Source organism: Budorcas taxicolor, chromosome 9 (genome assembly GCF_023091745.1).
Source record: "Budorcas taxicolor isolate Tak-1 chromosome 9, Takin1.1, whole genome shotgun sequence".
Lineage (NCBI taxonomy): Eukaryota > Metazoa > Chordata > Mammalia > Artiodactyla > Bovidae > Budorcas > Budorcas taxicolor.
In genome coordinates, this window is record NC_068918.1 from 79,168,095 (window position 1) to 79,193,137 (window position 25,043).

Sequence of the window (25,043 nt, forward strand, 5' to 3'; positions counted from 1 at the left end):
GAGGGAGTTAAATATTGTCAAGGAGTATTTCTATTAAGCCTTGGAAGTATGAAAAATATGATGGATTCTGCTCAAAATTCTTCTCTCTTTAGAAACAGAAGAATATTGAAAGGCCTGGTCACATAGCCTACATCCAGAGCACTCCATCCTCCAACAGTGGGAAACACTGGTCCAGATATGTTGCCTTTTTAGCTATTCTTTTTGTTTGACCTTTTATTTTACTTCATCCAGTATTTAGATCCCAGTGATGAAATTTCAGCTATCTTTAATTTAATCACAGCCATCCTTCTATAAAGGGCTTCCCTGGTGGTTCAGGTGGTAAAGAATCTGCCTGAAACGTGGGAGACCTGGGTTCGATCCCTGGGTTAGGAAGATCCCCTGGAGGAGGGCATGGCAACCCACTCCAGTATTCTTGTCTGGAGAATCCAGATAGACAGAGGAGCCTGGTGGGCTACAGTCCATGGGGTCACAAAGAGTCAGACACGACTGAGCAACTAAGCACATCCATCATAAAGGATATTGATAAAATTATCAGAACTATATATTCCAAACAAAAATAACCTTACAAATGGTATGTTTTGTGGAATAGTAGGGAAGAATGTTTGAAATTGGGTCTGTCCTGAAATCATGCAATGGTAAAAGTTCCTTTCAAAGTGCAAGCTAGATCAGAGGATTTCAATGTAGCAGGTATAGGATTATATGGTTTCAGACCCCAGCAAACCTCTAAGAAACTACCACTTGTTGAGTTTCAGTGTATTATCAAAGAAAGATATGCATAGAGGCTGCTAAAATACTCCTTCCTTTTCCAGTGATATATTTGTGTGAGGCTGTTGAATGCCGAGCAGACATGAGCAGCCATCTGTGTTCTATGAAGATAGGCATTAGAGATTTGAAAAGTATAAAACAGTACCACTCTTCTCACTAAATTTTGTTTTATAAAATCTTATTTTTCACAAAAAGTTACTTGTATTAACTTGTACTAAATATATAATTACATTAATTGATCTTCTAAAAATTATATAGCAACCTTAATTTTGAATAAGTATTGATATAATCCACATAAAGAATTTTTTAAAGGTAAGCAGGTCTTCACACCAAAATGTTTGAGAATTGCTGGCTTGAGTAAGGAGCACACTCTGTAAAAGTACACTTCTGTGCAGACCTTACGGCTGGCTGGTGGTATCTTACCTTCAAAGATAGACTCTTCCTTCACTGGCAGGCAACTTCTTTAACTGAGCCACCAGGGAAGCCCTACCTTCCAATAAGAGAGAACAAATGAAAATCCCCAGATATTTGGGGTGAACCACTAACATGAATGACAGAAGCCAGAATGATTAAAATGATTGTGGAGCAGAAAGCAAAGAGCAGGAAAGTTAAGTCCCAAATAACAACAGTCATCATTATCACCTCCTTATAAATATGAGAACATTTTTGCACCTATAAAATAATAAGAGAAACATAAGTACCTAAAGAACATGTAAACACACACACACACTTTGAAGCTGAAGATCAGGTAGTAGAGATGAAAAAATTCAATAGAAGCGATAGAAAATAAAAGATGAACTCTGAGAACACAGAACAGTAAACAAGAAGATGGAAAATAGAGAAAAAATGAGATAGTCTAGAGTATCTAATCTAGTGAAGGGGAGGAAATATTAAAACTGTAATTCAAGAACAGAGGTTCCTTAGCTTTTTTGGCCCCAGGATCTGACTTCTCTGGTGGCTCAGATGGTACAGTATCTGCCTACAATGTGGGAGACCTGGGTTCTATCTCTGGGTTGAAAAGATCCTCTGGAGAAAGAAATGGCAACCCACTCCAGTACTCTTGCCTGGAAAATCCCATGAACGGAGGAGCCTGGTGAGCTATAGTCCATGAGGTCACAAAGAGTAGGACACAACTGAGTGACTAAACTTTCACTTTCAGGATCTATATATGCTTAAAAATTGCTGAGTGCCCCAAAAGCTTTTTTTGTTTATGATTTATGATGTTTTTATCTACCATAATAGAAATTAAAACTGTTGTTCAGTCGCTCAGTCATGTCTGACTCTTTGCTACCCCATGGACTGCAGCATGCCAGGCTTCCCTGTCCTTCACCATCTCTCAGAGCTTGCTCAAACTCATGTCCATTGAGTCAATGATGCCATCCAACCATCTTGTCCTCTGTCGTCCCCTTCTCCCACCTTCAATCTTTCCCAGCATCAGGGTCTGTTCCAGTGAGTATGCTCTTCACATCAGGTGGCCAAAGTACTGGAGCTTCAGCTTCAGCATCAGTCCTTCCAGTGAATATTCAGGACTGATTTCCTTTAGGATGGACTGGTTGGATCTCTTTGCAGTCCAAGGGACTCTCCAGAGTCTTCTCCAACACCACAGCCCAAAAGCATCAATTCTTCAGCACTCAGACTTCTTTATTGTCCAACTCTCACATCCATACATAACTACTGGAAAAACCATACCTCTGACTAGACAGACCTTTTTTGGCAAAGTAATGTCTCTGCTTTTTAATATGCTGTCTAGGTTGATCATAGCTTTTCTTCCAAGGATCAAGCATCTTTTAATTTCATGGCTGCAATCACCATATGCAGTGATTTTTGAGCCCAAGAAAATAAAGTCTGTCACTGTTTCCTTTGTTTCCCCACCTATTTGCCATGATGTGATGGGACTGGATGCCATGATCTTAGTTTTCTGAATGTTGAGTTTTAGCCTGTTTTTTCACTCTCCTCTTTCACCTTCATCAAGAGATTCTTATATTAAAACTGTGAAGTTATTAAAATATCAATGTGTTCAATAATAATAATAAATCCACAGATTTCTAGAAAAACTTACTACTCTTCCCATTAACATTTTTTGCATGTTGGAATTATTTTACATTTTTAAAAATCTCTTTACTGTTTGACTTACTGGAAGACAACTGGATTCTCATATCTGCTTCTGCTTTCCATCTGTGATATCACAGGTCATGCAGCCTCTGGAAAGGCCACTGTACTCTCACGAGAGAATGAAGATAAAAAATCTGATACAGTCAAAGTATTTTTATAAAATATATTGGCCTTTTGGACTTCTGAAGGGATCTTAAGAACCCAGGCAGCATTTTGAGAACTGATGATCAAGAACACTTCCCAAATATTCAAATTGTTTCTGTGTATGAAAAAAAGACTCACCTCAAAACCAACCATCACAAAATTTCAGATCTAATTACCAAAGAGAAAACTCTAAAAGCTTCCAGAATAGAAAAACAGGTCATTTGTAACCTGGATCATGAATCAGAATGATGTTGGACTTCTCAATAGTAGCATTAGAATCCATACTACAGCAGATGTCTCCCTGAATACTCAGAAAATAATTTCCAATCAAGAATTCTATATCCATTGATAATGATTGGTCAAGTGTGAAGGGAGAACATTTTGAAGCAGAAAGAGCCTCAGAAAATTGGCTGCCTATTACCCCTACTCAGAAAGCTGCTGGAGGGTAGACTCTCCCAAAAGAGAGATTATAGCTTAAATGCTATCTAAGAAACAGGGCATCCAACACAAGAGCTAAGGGAAGGACATCATAAGGATGGTGTTGAAGAGAGGACCCAGCAGACCCAGAGAGCACCTGTCCAGATGGAACTGGAAGGACAGATGGCTCTAGGAAGGAGGTCACTAAGAGAGAATGCATTCCATAATGATCCAATGTTTGAACTTGGTGAGACATGAGTTATACTTCTGGCGCAAAGTTTGAAGGTGAATTAGTAGACTGTACTTAGGAAATCAACCCTGAATAGTCATTGGAGTGATTGATGCTGAAGCTCCAATACTTTGGCCACATGATGTGAAGAGCCAACTCATTGGAAGAGACCCAGATGCTGGGAAATGTTGAAGGCAAAAGGAGAAGAGGGCAGCAGAGGATGAGATGGTTAGATAGCATCATCAACTCAGTGGACATGAATCTGAGCAAACTCTGGGAGATAGTGAAGGACAGGAACGCCTGGTGTGCTGCAGTCCATAGGGTCGCAAGAAGTTGGACACAACTTAGCAACTGAACAATAATAACTTTGAAAACCTAACAAACAAACGGGGGGGAAAAAAATGAGACCATTTCAACTCCAGGGAGAACATGGTTGTACAAGAAAGGCAGAGTAGCTATGGTATACTCCAAGGCTTAGCTGAGCATAATATTTACGTAGTCTTTAAAATGTAAGCTCTCACTTTTAATCTAATTAAATTTCCTAACAGTTTGTTGAGAAAGATGAGAAGAAAGGAAGCTAGGGGAAATTATGAAGTAAATACCTAAGACTGAAAAATAATGAAAGTTCATTGCCGGCATGTTTGGAAACCCAGATACCTACAGCCGAAATGGCTAAAAGTTGAGAGTGTTTCCTGGGGGTGGTAGTCGAGAATGAGAAACAGAAAGCAAGGAACTGTTGTTGTAAAAAGACGACTATTTTTATCATAATTCCTGAAGAGCTAACTTTTTATTAACTATGTAATACACCGGTAATTAAAATAAACACTTAACATATTAAAATACACATGAATACAACTTCCATGGAATATAATTTGGGGATGTATTAACGTTTGGAATGAGAATGCTCCATGACCCAGCAACCCCATTCATAGAACTGTGTGCGGCCATGGGTGATTAGTTACACTAATGATGCTACAGCCACACAGTGCAATGTCATTCAGTTAGTTACTTAATGAATCATTAAAAATAAATAATACAGATTTTCATCTGAGGAAAGAGATTTCCTCCCCTGGCATATTTTTCCTTTAGAGCACTCTCTCTGTTTATAATTTTCTGTTTATCAGTGTGATTTTTCACTGCATGTCTGACTCTTCAGTGGATTCCAAGCTCCAAGAGACCATAATCTCACTTGGCTCATTGGTGTATTTGTTCTTAGTGCTTTGTGTGCTGTCTGGTACCTGGAAAGCTATGGGATGAATGAGTAAGTGTGTGTGAGCATGTGTGCAGATTTTGACAAATGTCAGGCAGACTGAAACGTTGAGTAGGACTTATCTCTGGGTGGGAAGTTGCAGGTCAGACTTATGTTTACGCCTTTGCTCCTCCATGACCTCAGGCAAGTCACTTATCTAAGCCTTGGATGTAATGACAAGACCTCAGATATCCAATTAAATGGTTCCTTATACGCCATGTAAATGTTTAAACTTCTAAGTTATTTAAAATGTCCTCAACCCTCAGACCACAGCCTGATACGTTCTTTTTTTTTTTTTTTTTAGTGAACTTCTGCAAGACTTGGAAAACTGTGAAAATGATCCTGTGGCCATAGCAGAGTGCTTTGTGTCCAAGGTAAGCAGGGTTCATCTCTCTGAGCCAACCGAGACAGAGACACACTGTTTTCATTGTAAAGTTAAGATGACTGATGTGTTCTATATTGGATGAAGTTCACCACTGATCTCTCTCACTCTGAGGGGTTTTTCTCCCCACTAGCCAGGGGAAAAAAAATTCAGTTCTCAGTAAGTTGTGTAGTCACTTCAGTTGTGTCCAATTCTTTGCAGCCCCGTGGACCGTAGGCCCTAGGCTCCTCTGTCCATGGGATTCTCCAGGCAAGAATACTGGAGTGGGTTGCCATTCCCCTCTCTAGAGGGTCTTCCCGACCCAGGGATGGAACCCACATCTCTTACGTCTCCTGTGTTGGCAGGCGGATTCTTTACCACTAGAGCCACCTGGGAAGCCCAATAACTTAGCAGTTGTTTTAGAACTTGTGTAATAAATACTTAATGATGCTACATATCTGTCCTAAGAAAGACTTTAAGCTTGGGAAGAGGAGAGTCCAGAATAGAAGAATGTTAGGAAAATAAGTACATATAAAATATGACTAGATCAGTTATAAAAATCTGTAAGAATAGAAATACTTTACACATATATAAATATATATATTTAAGATACTGCCATATACATATATATGTATACATAGATATGTATAGATAAACATATATATATATGTATACATATACATATATATGTATACATAGATATATATATATACATATCTATGTATACATAGATATATATAGATAAACATATATATATATATATATATATATATATATAGCACTAGCTTACTCATTTAGTGGAAAAACAGACCAGAATTAATATCCTGCCTCATAAATATGCCCTTTAATTCTCCTGCTTTCTTCTTAAGTTGCACTGATGGCTTAGAAAAAAATATAAGGAGAGGATTTGAATTTTAAAGCTTAAATGACAGTTAGTTTATATTCTGTACCCAGGTAAGAGAATTCTGAAACATATAAGGGCATCCTTTACAACATTACTTTCTTGATGTCCTACTGTAAATAGAATCTTATCTTACGTTTCTCTAAAAATTCAGCAGCTTTTGTTTGGAAAACCTCTAGCAGAAATTGTTTTTCCAGCAAAACTTCATGTGATTTTTACAGTTGTGGTTTCAAATGTACAAAGGTTGAGGCAAAGTTCATGATGGCGCTTTTGGGTCAACTGAGAGTTAGCATCTCATTTAGAGTCTCGGAGGCCAGTGTGAACTTGGAGACGTCCTCCCAGCCTGACCGGGTTCCAGGGTTATTCCATAAGGTTATTTCTGATGATCCAATGGTTTTGAATCCAAACATAACACTCTTGGTTCTACTCAAGTGGGGCTCCTTAAAGGCAGTTGACGGACTTATATATAAAACACGCCTGACTTTGTGGGTGGCAGTGTATGTGTTAACATACAAAATGTTTGTGCACACATACTTACACACACAATTCTTCTCACAAGTGGCCTGTGTCACCGGGAAGGGTAAGAATTTGGAAAAGAGAAGGAAAATGAAAGAGGGAGAAATGGGTAAAAGATAAGGCTGAGTATTTCAAAGAAGCTGTGTTAGAATAACCACAGTGAATAAACAACATAGAAGCTTTCGGAAACATTGGGGCTTTTCTGGTAACTGTAATCACAAGTTGATTAAAGACGGTCCAGCATATGCTTAGCTCTGGCTTAATTATTCACATAAAAGTTTGTTTACACACCAGGTTGCCAACTCCCAAATCTGATTTCTTGTTGCGATATTGCCAAGTTTAATTGGAAGACTGATTGCAGCACTCCACACTCCTGTGTGTGAGCAGGGAATAGCGAGGGGGTGTGTGTGGGTCTGGCACAGCCTGCTTCTCACTCAGCACCCTGAAATTTAGAAGATGTTACACTTTGTGAAACATAAGCAGCTGCTCACCTCTGGGGAGGAGTGGAAAATTGCTTTAATTGAGGGGCCTTTAATGAAAGAGGTGAAGCTGGCAGTTGCCAACTGCTTTTATCTGAGTCACTGGGGCTTACACAGAGAGTCAAGTTTGACCTTGCTTTTGTGGTATGGCTAGGCGACCGAAATCCCTCCTGACAAGAGAACGCAGCCCTTCTTACCTGCTGCCTAGAAAAGAACAACACAGCGCTGCAGAAGCCACTCTCAGGAGGGGTGAGCGTCCCCGCCAGGCAGGCCAAGCTCTCGCCCCCCGAGCGCTCGCCTGGTCTTAGGGCTCTGGAAACACCTGGAGCGGGTTTCCGTGGCTTCCTGCCTTCACCTCCACTCTCATTTCCGTCACTCAGCTTGACTGTCAGCCAGGCTGACCCTGGGTGACATTTAGGAGGGAAGTTTGTCTTCGGAGGCCCAACTTCCCTTAACCACCTCCTTTCACCTGATGCGTGGCCCCCTCCTCATTGGAGACTGTCTCCTTTCAGTGTCCAGGCATGTGTGTGTGCATGCACGCACGCAAACACACACACACATATGCACACACACACACACACGAGCCACTTGTTGAAATTATCCTCAGGAAACTGCTGGTATCAGATTAATAATATGATTAATATGATTAATAATAATATGATTGGAGTCTATTCAAGTCAATGTTGTGGGCTTCCTGAATGGCACTAGGGATAAAGAACCCCCTACCAATGCAGGAGGCATAAGAGACACAGGTTCAATCCCTGGGTCCAGGAGATCCCCTGGAGGAGGGCATGGCAACCCACTCCAGTATTCTTGCCTGGAGAATCCCATGGACACACGAGCCCGGTGGACTATAGTCCATGGGGTCACAAAGAGTCAGACATGACTGAACGACTTAGCATGCACACACACAAATCAATGTCTCCTTACAGAGTAAGCCTTTCTCAGTACTGTCCTGTGAAAACTGCTCAGTCATCAGTGAGTGAGTGTGTGTGTGTGTGTGTGTGTGTGTGTGTGTGTGTGTGTGAAAAGTAGAGGGAGGGAGAAAGATGGAGTGGGGAGACATTAACATTATGGCAGAAGAAACCCTAAAATCATACAGATTTCTATTCTCTGATTATTCATTCAGGAAACGTTCAAACACCCTTCATGTTCAGTTGGCCCTGATGGCTATATTTTGGTTCTTTCATAATTAAATGTCTTATTTTGACATCATCACTAATTGCAACTTGAAAATGTTAAATAACCAGAAGAAGATATCTGTTTTTATATAATTTTCTCTCATTGCCTTCTTTCTCCCTAAATACTTCTGAAAAGGATTTGAGTGCATATCTCATAAGAAATAGTTATTCAGGGATTAACTAAATAGGAGTTACTGACTTTGGCGTAAAGCCATTATTTGAACTGTCCACAGGGCTTATAAATTTAAGATCAAATATGCATTTGGTTCTATATTAAGAATATATCAGAGATTTAAATCAAAACTGCCTAATTTAAGACAGAACAGAGTCATGATGTCACAGAATGCCCCAAATTCAGTTGTGCAGAGAAGCCTTGAGGTATTTTTAGGGTAGATGATGTAATTTAGAATGTTTTTATTGAGGCCATTGTGTTTGGTATTTCATATGCTGCTGCTGCTGCTGCTGCGTCACTTCAGTTGTGTCCGACTCTGTGTGACCCCGCAGACGGTAGCCCACCAGGCTCCCCCATCCCTGGGATTCTCCAGGCAAGAACACTGGAGTGGGTTGCCATTTCCTTCTCCAATGCATGAAAGTGAAAAGTGAAAGGAAAGTCGCTCAGTCGTGTCCGACTCCTAGCGACCCCATGGACTGCAGCCCACCAGGCTCCTCCATCCATGGGATTTTCCAGGCAAGAGTACTGAAGTGGGTTGCCATTGCCTCCTCCGTCATGATGCTAAGTTTAAGGAAATCAGCCAAATAGCTGTTCAACCCCATACTGAGTGCGGCAGGAGGCAGGAACGAAGCAAGAAAGTGTGAGAGTGTGAGTACACCCAGAGAAGGGCTCCAGGGACTTCCCAGGTGGTCCAGTGGTTAAGATTCTGCACTCTGTGCTTGCACGGTGGGGGGAATACAGCTCAATCCCAGATCAAAGAATAGAGAGAGAGGGGCACTCCAGTCTGATGTTAATTTCCTGGAAGACCTTGGGCAAGTCACTGTGCCTTTCTTATCCCTGGGGAAAATGGAACACTCCAGTGCCTTCAGGAGCTAAGCTGATGAACACAGTGCGTGAATGGGCCCAGGCAGAGGCCAGAGCGTCAAGGTACTTATTTCTTGGGGACAGAAGTGTTATGTGAAACTGTAGGCCTAGGGCCTATGGATCTAATACTTTTTCAAGAGAAGCCAGAAATCAAAAAATTTTTATCTTCTAATTTTTAGAATTTGGCAACTTAGTGTTTTTTTAAATATTATGTTTAAAACTTTGGCAGCATACTATGTTGGCAAGGCCATGGGGAAATACACACTCCTTTAACTGTGGGAAAACAAAATAGACCCTCTGGAGGGGAATTTGGCTATGTCTAGGAAAAGTACATTTGAATTCACCCTTCATTCCAGCAATCCGACTTCCAGAAATCTATCCTAAAGATATAGTGACAAAATCTCAACAAAGGTGATGTTATACTTTATAGTACTAATCGTTACAATTTATAAATCTAAGGTACACGCGTGTATGTGTGCGTGCCCAATTGTGTCTCACTCCTTGCGACCCCATGGACTGCAGCCCACCAGGCTGCTCAGTGGGGTTTTTCAGGCAAGAATACTGGAGTGGGTTGCCATTTCCTTCTCCAGGCGACCTTCCTGACCCAGGATCAAACCTGCATCTCCTGCATTGGCAGGCGGATTCTTTACCACTGAGCCACCCACAGAAATATGCAATACATGGAAACAGCCCAAACGTTCATGAACAAAACCTGGTTGAATAAACTGTGGCATAGTCACATAATAGAGTAGTACAAAGCAGAAAAACCAAATAAAGAATATTGCTATATACTGCTAGAAAGGGGATGGGGTGGGGAATCTAGCACTGTGGTTCCCAGAGTGTGGTCTCTGGGCCACATCCTATAGGAACTTGTTAGAAAGCAGATTCTCAGGCCCTACCCAGACCTACCAAATCAGAAACTCTGGGGGTGCAACCCAGTAATCTGTGTTTTAATAAGCTCTCAAGTTAATTCTAATGCTCAAGTTTGAGAATCACTGATATAACTTGCTTTTATTTATCTAGAAATGGGTAAAGTTATATTTCAATGTGTATGTTTAAAAAAAAATTTTTAAAGATAAACTGTAAGATTAGCAGTTGGTTCCTGAGGGGAGAGGCAGGGAATGGACTAGAATGAGAAGACATAGAAGCCAGACTTCTCTGAGTGTGCATTTCTTTGGAGAGTTGACTTTGAAACCATGTATTTATTTTACATAATTATAAGACAAAGTTAAAGTTTAAAACAGCCTTCAAAAAATGAAAGCAGATTGAAACAATGAACCTAACTGTGAATCCAGTTTGTAGCTTGACCACACAGAGGAAAATGGCAATCAACCAAAAAATATGCTATGGGCAAAATACAGCAAATACATCCTTAACCGTTTTCAGTAATGATATCATATATGATGGTTTCAGTATTGTTTTTCCAAAATTGTGTGTATTGTGGGATAAAGCAAATGAATATTCACAGTTGTGTCATTCAGAACTGGAATTGGCAAAAGAAAGAAAATACAGATTAAGAATGAGGCTAATTAGAAACACTCTAGTCCTGAATCTGAATTGCAAGTGTTAGCATGAACTAAGCATGTGCTTCTGTTAGGTCCCTACCATTTCTGTCCTTTATCGAGCCCATCTTTGCATGAAATGTTCCCTTGGTATCTCTAATTTTCTTGAAGAGATCTCTAGTCTTTCCCATTCTATTCTTTTCCTCTATTTCTTTGCATTGATCTCTGAGGAAGGCTTTCTTATCTCTTCTTGCTATTCTTTGGAACTCTGCATTCAGATGCTTATATCTTTCCTTTTCTCCTTTGCTTTTCGCCTCTCTTCTTTTCACAGCTATTTGTAAGGCCTCCTCAGACAGCCATTTTGCTTTTTTGCATTTCTTTTCCATGGGGATGGTCTTGATCCCTGTCTCCTGTACAATGTCACGAACCTCATTCCATAGTTCATCAAGCATTCTGTCTATCAGATCTAGTCCCTTAAATCTATTCCTCACTTCCACTGTATAATCATAAGGGATTTGATTTAGGTCATACCTGAGTGATCTAGTGGTTTTCCCTACTTTCTTAAATTTAAGTCTGAATTTGGCAATAAGGAGTTCGTGATCTGAGCCACAGTCAGCTCCCAGTCTTGTTTTTGCTGACTGTATAGAGCTTCTCCATCTTTGGCTGCAAAGAATATAATCAATCTGATTTTGGTGTTGACCATCTGGTGCTGTCCATGTGTAGAATCTTCTCTTGTGTTGTTGGAAGAGGGTGTTTGCAGAGACATTACTTTGCCAACAAAGATCTGTCTAGTCAAGGCTATGGTTTTTCCAGTGGTCATGTATGGATGTGAGAGTTGGACTGAAGAAAGCTGAGTGCCAAAGAATTGATGCTTTTGAACTGTGGTGCTGGAAAAGACTCTTGAGAGTCTCTTGGACTGCAAGGAGATCCAACCAGTCCATTCTAAAGGAGATCAGCCCTGGGTGTTCTTTGGAAGGAATGATGCTAAAGCTGAAACTCCAATATTTTGGCCACCTCATGTGAAGAGTTGACTCATTGGAAAAGACTCTGATGCTGGGAGGCATTGGGGCAGGAGGAAAAGGGGACAACAGAGGATGAGATGGCTGGATGCCATCACTGACTCGATGGACGTGGGTTTGGATGAACTCTGGGAGATGGTGATGGACAGGGAGGCCTGGCATGCTGCAATTAATGGGGTCGCAAAGAGTCGGACACGACTGAGCAACTGAACTGAAGCATGTGTTTTAGCTTTAGAAACACCATATTTCTAACTCTGTCCACTGAAAAGGCCTAGAAATGATAATTAACCTGGTAGCAAGAGCATCGCTAACGCTCAGATTGTGAGTCCCACATACTGTTGCCTACGTGAAGGAATCCGGGCTCCGGGAGAATGAGTGTGGGAGGGAAATGTGCAAGAGGATCTGAAACATCTTGTCACCCCAGAAAGCAACGAGCTACTGGAGGCTGTATGTCGGGTCACAGATACTCAAGAAGAGGCTCCTATTGGCCAAAGATGGGATCGTTGGAGCATCAATAAAAAGATAGCTAACTAAAAACAACTGAAAGTCATGAAATATGTTTATATTCATGAAATTCACAGTGATGTTAAAAAACCCAAGTCCTTTACACGATATTAGAGAGCCGATGCATTATTTTGAAAATTAAGGAAAGGAATCAAGCATTTATCCTGTCTTCCCCATACAAACCACAAACTGCAGGGTAACTAATCTAAGGTAGTTCCTTTCTGGGAAAAAAAGTCTGGCTAATGAATGAAGAAAGAATAGTAGAATTGGAAATACCATTTTGCAGCCCTTCATGAATTAAAAGGCCTAAGCAGTAATTACCAATGATTATTAACATCATAGAAAGAAACAACCAGTTCCTATGCCTCTCAATTTAAGTACAATCCAGTCTATGATGTACTTGGGCCAAATTATGGAACCTAAATCCAGTCAAGCCTCTTCTAAACCACAAGGAGCGTGGAAGACAGAGAAACGCAGTAAAGAAAGCCGTAGGGACTTGATCAGCAAAACTGAGACTGCAGGAGAAATCATCTGACTTCTTCAACTTAATTGCAGGGGGGAAATAAGAGGGGGAATTTATAGATTAGAAGGGACTTAGATATCAACAATATCAAGTTGCTGTGTATGGATGTTATTTGGAATACAGAGCAAACAGAAAACTATAATTTTTAAAAAGAAAAGAAAAAATAGGAATAGTGATAATGAACCTTCGTGATATTATGAAATTATTTATTTACATTTTCTTGAAGTAAGTTTGTTTATAATGTGTTTAGTTTCTGCTATATGGCAAAATGACTCAGTTTTTTTATACATACATACATATATATATATATATATATATATATATATATATATTTCTTTCCATGTTCTTTTCCATTATGGTACATCACAGGATATTGAATATAGTCCCCTATGCTATACAGTAGATATATACTACTATATATATTGCTGTTTATCCATCTTATATGTATAATAGTTGGCATCTGCTAATGCCAACCTCCCAGTCCTTTCCATGGAATTATTTAAAGATGATAATAGCATTGTGGTAATGTTTCTCTTTTAAAGTTCTCTTGTTAAAGATATATACAAAGTATTTACAAGTAAGTGAAGTGATATTATGTCTAGAATTTGTTGATAAGGGAATCTGGAGTCAATTTGCTGATAAGGGAACCATAGCAAAAGGCAAGAATCCCCCATTAGTTAGCCAAACATTTAATGCGTTTGAGGCATTGCTGCTGTCCTAGATGTACAAATGAGCAGACTTGGATCCTGCTCTCAAATAATTTTCAGCTTCATAGGAGAGAGGGGCATTCATTAGTTCAAAAAACATTATGTGCCAGGCAAGCACGCTATGGCCCCTCTCCTGCAGAAACTCACAGTGTAGAGTGGCAGAAGATGCACAAAAAATGTCATGCTCATTTGGCAAATGCTGTAAGATAGGTTGCTACTGAGTGTTGTGGGACCCCAGAGTAGGAGCAATTGGCTCCGTCCAAGAACTCAAGAAATTCCCCTGAGAGGAAATAAAGCCTCAGTTCAATGTCAAAAGGTGCCTAGTGGCTGTCCAGTGAAAAAGGTGGGAAAGACCGTGGGCAGAGGAAGCTGCACACACACGGCTTGAAAGTATTCCCTTGCACATGCTTCCAACATGTTCTGACCACATAATATTTAAATTATCTGCTTATATTTCTCTCTCACCCTGCAAATGCCCCAGAGGACCATGAGCACCTGGGAACAAAAACCCTGCTGTCTTCCTCTTCCTATTTGCCTTCAGATTCATCTAACATAGCAGATGCTCAATAAGTATTTAATGATCGATCTCAAATGAGTTCAAGTGCATGTGGATTCTAGGTATAAATCAAGGTAGTTAAAATGGCACGAATGATTGCCACAGGGACTCAGAAGACAGGCCAAGGTGGTTAGAGAAACAACTTATAAAACAACACCTTTTAAAGGATGAATGATATATCTTTTATTTTTCATTGAATGTTGTTGTCTCTACTATTTTTTTTTTAGCCTATTACATCTCTTTTGTTTCCTTGCAGAGTGAAGAGTTCCACATTTATACCCAGTATTGCACGAACTATCCAAGGTACGCCTGGTGAATGTGTGGAAATACTTTTGCTTACCTTCATGTTGCTTGAGGTCGGTCAACACAGTATATGTGGTCAGTGGGCACTATGTGCCTGGCGCTGTGCAGAATACTGTGGGAAAACTGCAGAAATGCTGAGAACGGATCACAGGGGTATCCTGATACTGATCCATTCAGGCCTAGGGACTACCCGGAAGAGCCAGCATGGGGGAAAGTTGTGAATGACCTTGGAGGAGACCAAAAAGATTGTTAGGTGTCCTCCACTGGACTCCTAAAAGTGTTTGGCTAGAAGAAGGCTTATCTATTAACCCTTTTGTATGTGTGCTGTGTTTTTAAGAATGTGGGATGCCCTGCTAATGAGTTTATATAATCCATCTGGGGATAAAATAGGTTATATTTTTGCTATGTAAGTTTTAGAAGCTACACAAGCTTTATGGAGCTCAGAGAAGGGAATGATCATGATAAGCTTCCTACCTGGACCATCAATTCAGGTTCACTTACCCCAGAGGTGCTGGCAGGAGGGCCGTTGAAGGAGCAGCCTCAGTGATCATTCAGTAAGGGAATCAGGTCTAAGACCATGACTCACTCTGCTGGAAATCTTTTTTTCTGCAAAAGACATTTATTGAGCACTTAGTAATTTCAAGTGCTACTCTTGGTGCTATAAATACAAAATGTGGTTGAATTTCATTTTCCCAACAATCTAGAGATGTTAAGAGATTAAAGAAAGGCAGAATGCACAGACAACACAGGGCCTGGCCCTGATAAGCCCTCCAGAAGTGCTTGTTTATCACCATCCCTGCCCCATCCCCACTGCATGGATGAAAACATCGAGCCTCCAGTAGGTTTATTGAATTTACAGGAGTCACACAGCTGACATGTGAGCGGACCCAGCTGAGATTTAAACCGAGGTTGATCTGGCCTCAGACCTCATGCTGCCACATCCTTGTAGAATTTCTGAAGCTTTGTGATTCCCTCTGCCCCGTACCTTTCTACCGTCTGTCTGCCCATGACTAGCAGGACTAGCATTGTTATGTTAGGCATGAACCAGGAAGAGAGCTCAGGGAACTTTTATCTACTCTGTAGCCAGTCTTGGTATGGACGTGTCCGTAAGGATAAAGTGGGTGCTGGAGTCCACCTTGAAGAGAATCCAGCAGGCTGAGCCCCTCATGCCACTGTGGTCAGGAAGAGCAAGTGGGTCATTCCTGCCTGGTGGTAGAAAGCCAGTGTGGATTAAAGGATGTGACCAGAGGCTTGGGCTTACCATGGCAAAACTCTTTCCATTGGAGGATTTTCACATCCTCCTGTAAATACTGGTCTTCATATTGTGCTGTGGTGATTTATTTGGTTGGTGGCCAGGCATGTTCTTCCCAGGTTTCTCTGAAAACAAAACAAAACCCCACATGCAGATTAGTACATTTATCCATCTCCTTATCTGTAGACCCACCCACACTTTACACAGTTTCACTTACACAATGCTGTCTCCTAAAACATTTGTTGCCACCTCTCTGCTAAAGATAATCAGGACATTGTAGGATGCCCCAACTAAATCTGTGGTCCTTATGCCAAAAGCCAGCATTATACCACACCCTGATGCAGAGAAATCACAGAATCAGGCCTCAACTTCTCCACAGACCTTCCTCCTGAGAGAAATGGAAAACCTTTTCAACTCTGAAGAATCAGCAGAGCCCTGGACCCAGTTATCGGGAGCCAGATGCTAGAGTGGCTTGTGTGGAGGATTATGTCTGTGTAAATTTCATTATAAACATGTCATTGGAAGAAATATCTTCTGAATATTTAGTTTTGGAGGTTTATATTAAGATTTTTCTAACTTCGTAAAAAGAATGGAGAGTGCAAAATGAAAGCAACTTTTATAAACTAGGCTGCTTCAGGGTGCGGACAGGCACAGTCATTTGTGCAAGGACGTATCTGAGGGCCTGTCCTTCATGGCGCACAAGTCCACATTCTGTGTACACTGGCGGGAGATAGGAGCTAATATCCCATGCCTTCAAGCAGTTCATTTTCTTTTGAGGGTCAGAACTGAACCAAATGCAATAGTGGGACAGCCATTAGGAAAGAGCAAATCAGTGAAGATAAGTCAGCACAGCATCACCACAGTCATGTGCAACAGAGGCTAAAGAAGTAAGAGAAGGGAGGAGAAGTCAGGACAGTTTCCTGGAGGAAGTGTTTTGTATTTCAGATCTGACTTTAAAGAAGGAAAGAAACATGTTAGCAGGGAGATGCTCCCAGGCCCTCTCAGTGAAGTGGGTACATCCGAGTCTTGCCCAGTTGTGTAGTTTTCATGTTCATAGGAAAAGATTTTCTCTCATCCCCCTCCTAACCATTTGCTCTCTGAGGCCCAAGCTTTCCCTCCCCTCCCCTGTCTTCACAAGCCGTGAGCGCCAGGTGTTTCAGCCCATCTGACGTGTCTTCCCTCTTTGGACCTGGGCTGGTGATATTAAGTGTCTCCTGCACGCCTTGACAGGTATCCTTCTTCATAGCAGTCACGCCCCAGTGACTTCCTTGGGAAGAGGCTCAAGCCCTCCCTCTTGTCCCCAGGGAGAGGGCCAGACCCACTCAGGTCATTGTCCTCGAATGTCCCCACAAGGCCTCAATCTGGAGTTCAGTGTGCTTAGCATCTCCTGCAGGTGTCTTATCCTTGTGCAAGAACTCAAGACTTCAGAGGGTTAGACAGCCAGTGAGCAGCTAATTCTGACTCTAAAGAGCCTTAGAAAAGTCCCTGGGTTCCATGGTAAAGAATTGTTTTGAAATCTTGACTTGAAGGGAAAAATAAATCTGTTTGAATAGATATTTCTCCAAGCAGTCAGACACAAAAAGGATTCTGATCATTTCGTCAGGAGACCACCGTCCATGTCACTTCCTTCCAAGGAGTTTTATTTTGTTGTTTGGCTCCAATTTTCTGAATTAATTCTGAAAACCTATTAAGACTTGGGGAGAAAGGGGCTGAAATCACTTCCACCTGCTTCTAACTTATGAGACCATGAGATTTTAATTTACATGTGTGTGTGACCTCACAAGACCACCAGCTTACTTCATGGATAAGATGTGAGTGTTGTTTCAGCCATCTGTCTAGAATGTTTGGGGGCCATACTTCTTGCCTTTGGAGTAGAGAAGGATTCCTGAGCCATTTTTCTAATACACTCTGTAAAGCACGGTCCTTGAGGACCAAGGTTAACCAGCTGTTTCAAAAACTGAATTTAGAATGAGGAGAGAGATACCTGGAGGTGGACAGAAAGGTCTGTTCAGAGATTCTCAAAGGGAAGTTCCCTGGGAAATGAGGTCTCCAAAGACCTGCATGTAACATCACACACATTGTGCACTTACACAAACACAACCAGCAAAGCAGGCGACAGATGTCTGGCAGGGGGCTGGGTCTGCTGGAAAGAAGCCACTCCTTTTTCTTAGTACGATGGTGACCGCTCCTTGCAGTGTAACTTGGGAACACTGAATGCAGATGTGAAGTTGAACAGCGAACAAAGATGCTCATGTGTGTGCACTCACTCGCTCCATGTGTCCAACTCTTTGCAAGCCCATGGACCGTAGCCCACCAGGCTCCTCTGCCTATGGAATTTTCTAGGCGAGAATACTGGAATGAGTTGCCATTTCCTAATCCAGGGTATCTTCCCGACCCAGGGCTCAGACCCGTGCCTTTTGCGTTTCCTGTATTGGCAGGCAGATTCTTTAAATTGGGGTTCCATCCAATTTAAATCCCCTTTGGCAAGTCCTGTGTCCTGATAGGGGCTTCATCTCCCTGAAGGACAGAGCTGGCAGCTTAGATGTCACGTGTCCATGTTTCACTGCCCTCTTACAGTGTCTTTTTCTAATTCACCCAGAGGTGAATCGGGACCAGACTCACCCAGTTCAACCAGGGGGACACTTTTTCCTCACCTGCCCAGAGGCCTTCTAGTCTACCTGTTGCCCTCTTGCCACTTTATCTGCTTCAAGGCCTTGATACACTGGCATTTAAAGGACTTGCCTGGCGGCTCAGATGGTAAAGAATCCAGCTGCAATGCAGGAGACCTAGGTTCAATCCCCGAGTCAGGAAGATCGCCCAAAGGAGGGCATGGCAACCCATGCCAGTATTCTTGCCTGGAGAATTCCATGGATAGACAGGCTACAGTCCATGGGGTCGCCAAGTTGGACATGAGTGAGCAACTAACATTTTCACTTTCACCGGCATTGATTTTAAAATATTCTTGCAGGTCCGTGGCCGTGCTAACAGAGTGTATGAGGAACAAGATGCTGGCCAAATTCTTCAGGGAACGGCAGGAAACTTTGAAACACTCACTGCCTCTGGGGTCCTATCTCTTGAAGCCAGTTCAGCGGATTCTCAAGTATCATCTCCTTTTGCATGTAAGTTTCTGCCTGCACTGGAAGGACTTTCTAGAGGCTAAGGGTTTTATGTGTATATATTAAGTTTAGGAGAAAAAAAAAATGAAAAGTGGCTGTGGACATATGGAAACATTTTCCACACTCATACTTTACAACTGACTAATCTGCTTTGAGGAATTAGAGATATTTATATGGTAGCCCTGCAGCCTCATTGATAACAGCCAAGTAGAGAGATTCATTTTAGCTCTAATGGTGAAAGGGCTTACAAGTCCTTCACTCCAGGCAGTGACAGTTTCAAGCAAGGAGCTGTCTTCTTAATGAACAACAGATTTTTTTGTGTATGCTTTAGTTTACTTCCATGAGCCCGGATTCGGTAGGCAGCTGGGAGTAAGAGCTGTTTGTCAAAGACTGGCTTTCGTAGGAGCAAAGAGAAAGGGCTGAAAGGAGAGAAGACAGATGAGCAGTGTGATAAATGTCTTTGAGCTGGGCTTCACCTCACTTTGGGTTCTGTTCTCGTTTTATCATTTCCCATTATTTGTACAAAATTTAAGGAGGCTTTAGAAACAAAAGTAGACATAGCTCTCAGACATCCTCATTTCTTATCCTCTAAGGAAGCTGATAAAAATGGAAAAGAGTGTTCTCGAAAGTAATTTCATTCTGTAAGGAGGGTGACTTGCCTTGGCAATTTGACAAAGACAGGATATCCCAGTGGTTAGGTTGAGAGCAGGGCTGTGGTCAAGACACTACCTGGGTCCCAGTTCTGGGCATTTCCCAGATTCACGGTGCCTCACAGGCAGTCCATACAGAAAAACTCTTATTTTTATTTTGTTACTTTATTTTTTTAATTGGAGTATAATTGCTTTCAATGGGGCTTCCCTGATGTAAAGAAACTGCCTGCAATACAGGAGACCCAGGTTTGATCCCTGTGTTGGGAAGATTCCCTGGAGAAGAGAATGGCTACCCACTCCAGTATTCTTGCCTGGAGAATCCCGTGGACAGAGGAGCCTGGTGGGCTGCGATGCTGTGTTAGTTTTTGGTGTACAGCAAAGTGAGTCAGCTACATGTTTACAGATATACCCTTCCCTCTTGAGCCTTCCTCCCACACCCCTACTTTATTATTTTTAATGCTACATTAAAAATCTTTTCTTAAAAGATTGAAATCCAGAGTTCCTATCTGTATCAACATGCCTGCAGTATACATGTATCTCTTTTTAAATGATCCCAGGCTTCTAACTTGGTTAAGCATGCCAAGGTTGCCTAGTTCACACGCATTTAAAACTGAAAGCACTCTTTATGGTCCATCTCTACCAAAAATTTCTCAGCTCTGTCTGTTTGCCTGTGTGGCCCATCTTGGGAGAGTCTTGTGTCCTATGAAACCACATTGTGGATATTACTTTAGTTGTTCGATTGGCTTTAATGACCCCTAAATTTAGTGGGATTAAGAGGTAGCCAAATAATTCTTTAAAAAATACTGGCTTTCCCACGATAGATCTTTGCTGGACTCTGCTAATATGGTATATAGACTGTAGCCTGCAAGGCTCCTCTGTCCATGGAATTCTGCAGGCAAGAATACTGGAGTGGGCTGCCATTCCCTTCTCCAGGGGATCTTCCTGACCCAGGGATCGAACTCGAGTCTCCTGCATCACAGGCAGATTCTTTACCATCTGAGCCACCAGGGAAACCCATCTGAGTCCAGTGTGTCCCAATAATATCTACCTAATGGCTTTCTAGACAGTAAGTCAATCAAAAGAAAAGTCTCAGATCTCTGTCGCTTAAACAAGACTCCACTTGAGATTCTTACAAAGAGTTAACTGCTAGGAAGAACAGCCCTCACCCTCTAAATTAAAAGCTGGGATATTAGTACATGCTGCTATAACAAAATGCCATAGCCTGGGTGACTTGGACAGCAAACATTTATTTCTCAGTGTTGGAGGCTGAAAGCCAAAGCCCAGGGGGCGAGCATGGCTGAGTTCTCGTTTGCAGCCGGCCTTCTCCTCTTCGTTTCCTCGCATGGTAGAAAGAGGCAGGACTGCTCTCTGGGGTCTCTTTCATGAGAGCACTAACCCCTTTTATGATGGCGCCACTCTCGGGCCGCTTGTTTGGTCGCTAAGTCCTATTCGGTTCTCTGCAGTCCCTGGACGGCAGCATACCAGGCTCCCCTGTCCTCCACTGTCTCCCGGAGTTTGCTCAAATTCATGTCCATTGGATTAGTGATGCCATCCAACCATCTCATCCTCTGCCACCCCTTTCTCCTTTGGGTTCAGTCTTTCCCAGCATCAGGGTCTTTTCCAATGAGTTGACTCTTCGCATGAGGTGGCCAAAGTATTGGCGCTTCAGGATCAGTCCTTCCAATGAACATACAGATGATTTCCTTTAGAACTGACTGGTTTAATCTCCTTGCAGTCCAAAGGACTCTCAAGAGTCTTCTCCAGCACCACAATTCAAAATCATCAATCCTTTGGTGCTCAGCCTTCTTTATGGTCCAACTCTCACATCCGTACGTGACTACTGGAAAAACCATACGGACCTTTGTCAGCAAAGGGATGAATCTGCTTTTTACTGTACTGTCTAGGTTTGTCATAGCTTTCCTTCCAAGAAGCAAGCTTCTTCTAATTTCATGGCTGCAGTCACCGTTTGCATGGCCTGATACTGCTACTGCTAAGTCACTTCAGTCGTGTCTGACTCTTGGCGACCCCATGGACTGCAGCCTACCAGGTTCCTCTGTCCATGGGATTTTCCAGACAAGAGTACTGGAGTGGGGTGCCATTGCCTTCTCCATTGCATGGCCTAGTCACCTCCAAAAGCCCCCATCCTAATCCCAGCACATTAAAGGAAAGGATTTCAACATACTAATTTGTGGAAGATACAACCACTAGGTCTGTAACAGCTGACAGTAAAGAAAAAAGAGATGAGCAGTAGTTAGATGAATTTAAAACTAACTTCCGGTTTCCTGGAGTATTTTTGCTTTCATACTTGGTTTAAAGTGTTCCTTCTATGTCTTTCACATCCCTTCAAAGTTGTGTAGTCACCCGTGAAGATCCCCACAGGAATACACTCTGTACTTCTGAGTCTGTTTATGATCAACAGGAGTGCCTCTCAGGCTAAAAGAAGAAATGATTATTTTTTAAAGTTTGCTCTTGATCTTGCTGCTGCTGCTGCTAAGTCGCTTCAATCGTGTCCGACTCTGTGCAACCCCATAGACGGCAGCCCACCAGGCTCCCCCGTCCCTGGGATTCTCCAGGCAAGAACACTGGAGTGGGTTGCCATTTCCTTCTCCAATGCATGAAAGTGAAATCGCTCAGTCGTGTCCGACTCTTAGTGACCCCATGGACTGCAGCCTACCAGGCTCCTCCACCCATGGGATTTTCCAGGCAGGAGTACTGGAGTGGGGTGCTGCCCTTGATCTTATCTGGAAGTTATTAGTGATATGGTTTCATAGGACCTTTCTAACAGCTGAGTCTGAGTGTAGAAAGAAAATGTAAATTCCTTGCCAGTTTGTAGCTGGATGGAAAGTTTGAGGATTCAGTAAAAGTGAACAAAGTGACTATAAAACAATGGAATTTTCATAATTTATACCATGAGATTCAACCTCTACCCTTGAGCTTAACATGTGTGCATGATAAGGATCATAGGAACAATCTAATTGATCATAATATCTTCTTACTGTCTTAGATATTTACATTGGAATTTAGATACCTACAAGGTATTGCTGCTCTTTTAACAAGATACAGCTTCAATTAAATAAGCATTTACTTACCACCTAGTTCTCTCGTGGGCACTTTTGAGAAGATAAAGGATTAAAGGGACTCTGCAATAGTCCCTATCCTTAGACTCACAGAAGTCTAGGGACGTGTGTCTTGTGTACCTGAAAGAACTGGAAAAGAACCCTGTCCCTTTCTCATCTGCCTGGGATTGTGGAATTCCAAAGCTTAGCTAAGTGCTGGTGTTACATTCTTCTGAGCATCAGAGAGTGAATACTTGAACTATAAGCTCTCTCTCAACACTCAGAAGGAGTATCTTTAGTGAATTTCATTTGGGCTTTAAAGCCTTGACTACATGAAAATACACTTTCTACATAGGTTGTTTTTTTTTTGAAACATAATGTCCACTATGTTCTTTTTCTTCTTTAGTTTGTTATGTACTAAGCCCTGTGTGTGATGTTTTGCTTCCTCTGGGAGGGAAAAAAAAAAAAAAATCAGTATATTTTCTGTATTTTAACAGAGAGAACTATATACATTGGCCACCAGGAATTTCAGAAATCTCCAACTGCAATATCAACTCTCCTATCTCCTACAATCACCCTGATGTCTCTGTGAGACTTAATGGTCTATATGCTTATTTCATCATCCTTGTCAAATTCCTCCTTGTAAAATTCTAATCAACTTCTATCTTTCCTAACTCCACTTTTATTCATTCTTATCATTTCTTTGCAGGTTTTTCTGGTAGTTATCTCAAGATCTTAAGGAAAGATAGTAGTGTGTAAATAAATAAGCAAAAATAAAATGAGAAACTCATCTTAGAAGTACCATTTGTTTCAGTGACTATATGGAAAAAAAAAAGAAAATAATTAGAGTGGTTTTTTGCTGTTTGTTTGTTTTTGTTTTAGGAAATAGAAAATCACCTTGACAAGGACACAGAGGGCTACGATGTGGTGCTTGACGCCATAGACACGATGCAGAGAGTAGCCTGGCACATCAATGACATGAAGCGGAAGCATGAACATGCTGTCCGCCTGCAGGTGAGGCCTCGGGGTGGCCGTGTCTGGTGAGCCCATGGGCCTATTGCTTGCTACCATTTCCCAAATCAGATGTTAAGCCTGCTCAGTCTTGCAGGCCACCCAGGGTCTTCATCACAGATCTCGCTAAGAAACATCAGGACCAAAAAAAAAGAGTAGGCCATCAATAATACTGATCATTGTTGAATGTAGTTATTATGACTCAGGGAACTCAAACTGGGGCTCTGTGACAACCTCAAGGGGTGGGATGGAGTGGGAGGTGGGAGGGAGGTTCGAGAGAGGGGTCATACGTACACCTGTGGCTAATTCATGATGTATGGCAGAAACCAACACAGTATTGCAAAGTTGTTATCCTTCAGTTAAAAATAAATAAATCCCTGGGTCAGGAAGATCCCCTGGAGAATGGAATGGCAATCCACTCCAGTATTCTTGCCTGGAGAGTTCCGTGGACAGTGGAGCCTGGCAGGCTACAGTCCATGCGGTTGCAAAGAGTCAGACACGACTGAGGGTCCAAACTGCGTAAAAGGGGTTTAAGCCTCTGTGTCTCTGTCACTAATTCACAAAGTCATGAGGTGGCGAACATGTCGTGATGCGGCGGGGGACTCAGGAAGGAGGACTAAGTCCAGAACCAGGTCCTTGGCAGCTTTCCTGGGGAGGGGATGTATCATGGCATTTTAGACCCCTCACTTTTAAAACAAGACACATTTGCTAATGTCCCTTCCATCGTCACCGTATTTAGCTCTAAATTCCTGGGAACTTTGGATGGATGCTAAGTCAGTGACCATGTCCTAGGCACCTTAGAAGATGCGCTGTTTAAAAACTGAAGGTCGTGTCTGCTCAGAGACTAGGCCGAGGCTCTTGGTTGTCCCCGGAGTAAAAGAAAAGCCCAATGTGACTCCATGCTATGCAGAGCACCTGTGTTCAGCTTGGGAGAAACCCATGTCCTTTGGCCCATACATTCGAACAGAGCTCTAGGTTTCATTTACGTGCAGCCAGAGGATAGTAATTGACTGTCAAAAATCAAAGGAAGAGGACATTCTAATCTTCCAGGCCATATCTGCTTCGTGTAAGCAATAATAAAGGTTCTAATGCTTCATCATTGAAGTGTCCTGTGGACATAATGTCAGCTAGATATTCAGAAATGGCTCAGTGACTGTTTTTTCATAGCTTAGGAGTCTGTCTGGCAGTCTGAAGACACCACTAAATCAGTCTCTGGCTCTGAATCACCTCTGTTTGTACCTTCAGCTTAAGAATTTTCGAGTGGTTTTGTGGGCTGCTTAATTCAGTGCTGTTTTTTAATATTTTCATTTTCACAAAATAACAAAATCCATTTTCTTTAAAAAGTTAATATGGATATACAATACGTCCCAAAGAAACTTCAAAGTCTGGTTATCCATTTCTATTTATCAAGTTCCATTAAAAATGCAATGGGGGTCTTCCCTGGTGGCCCAGTG

General features: G+C 41.9%; 1 protein-coding gene across 1 annotated transcript in view; it reads left to right on the forward strand.

Moving 5' to 3' along the window:
• The window catches only part of PLEKHG1 (pleckstrin homology and RhoGEF domain containing G1), a 147,920-nt gene that overhangs the window by 90,501 nt on the left and 32,376 nt on the right, over positions 1-25,043 (forward strand). Inside the window, exons 4-7 of the mRNA XM_052645782.1 lie at positions 5,221-5,290; positions 14,458-14,504; positions 18,725-18,875; positions 23,461-23,592. Of these exons, the coding sequence (XP_052501742.1) occupies positions 5,221-5,290; positions 14,458-14,504; positions 18,725-18,875; positions 23,461-23,592 (400 nt within the window). The remainder of the gene's footprint in view (positions 1-5,220; positions 5,291-14,457; positions 14,505-18,724; positions 18,876-23,460; positions 23,593-25,043) is intronic.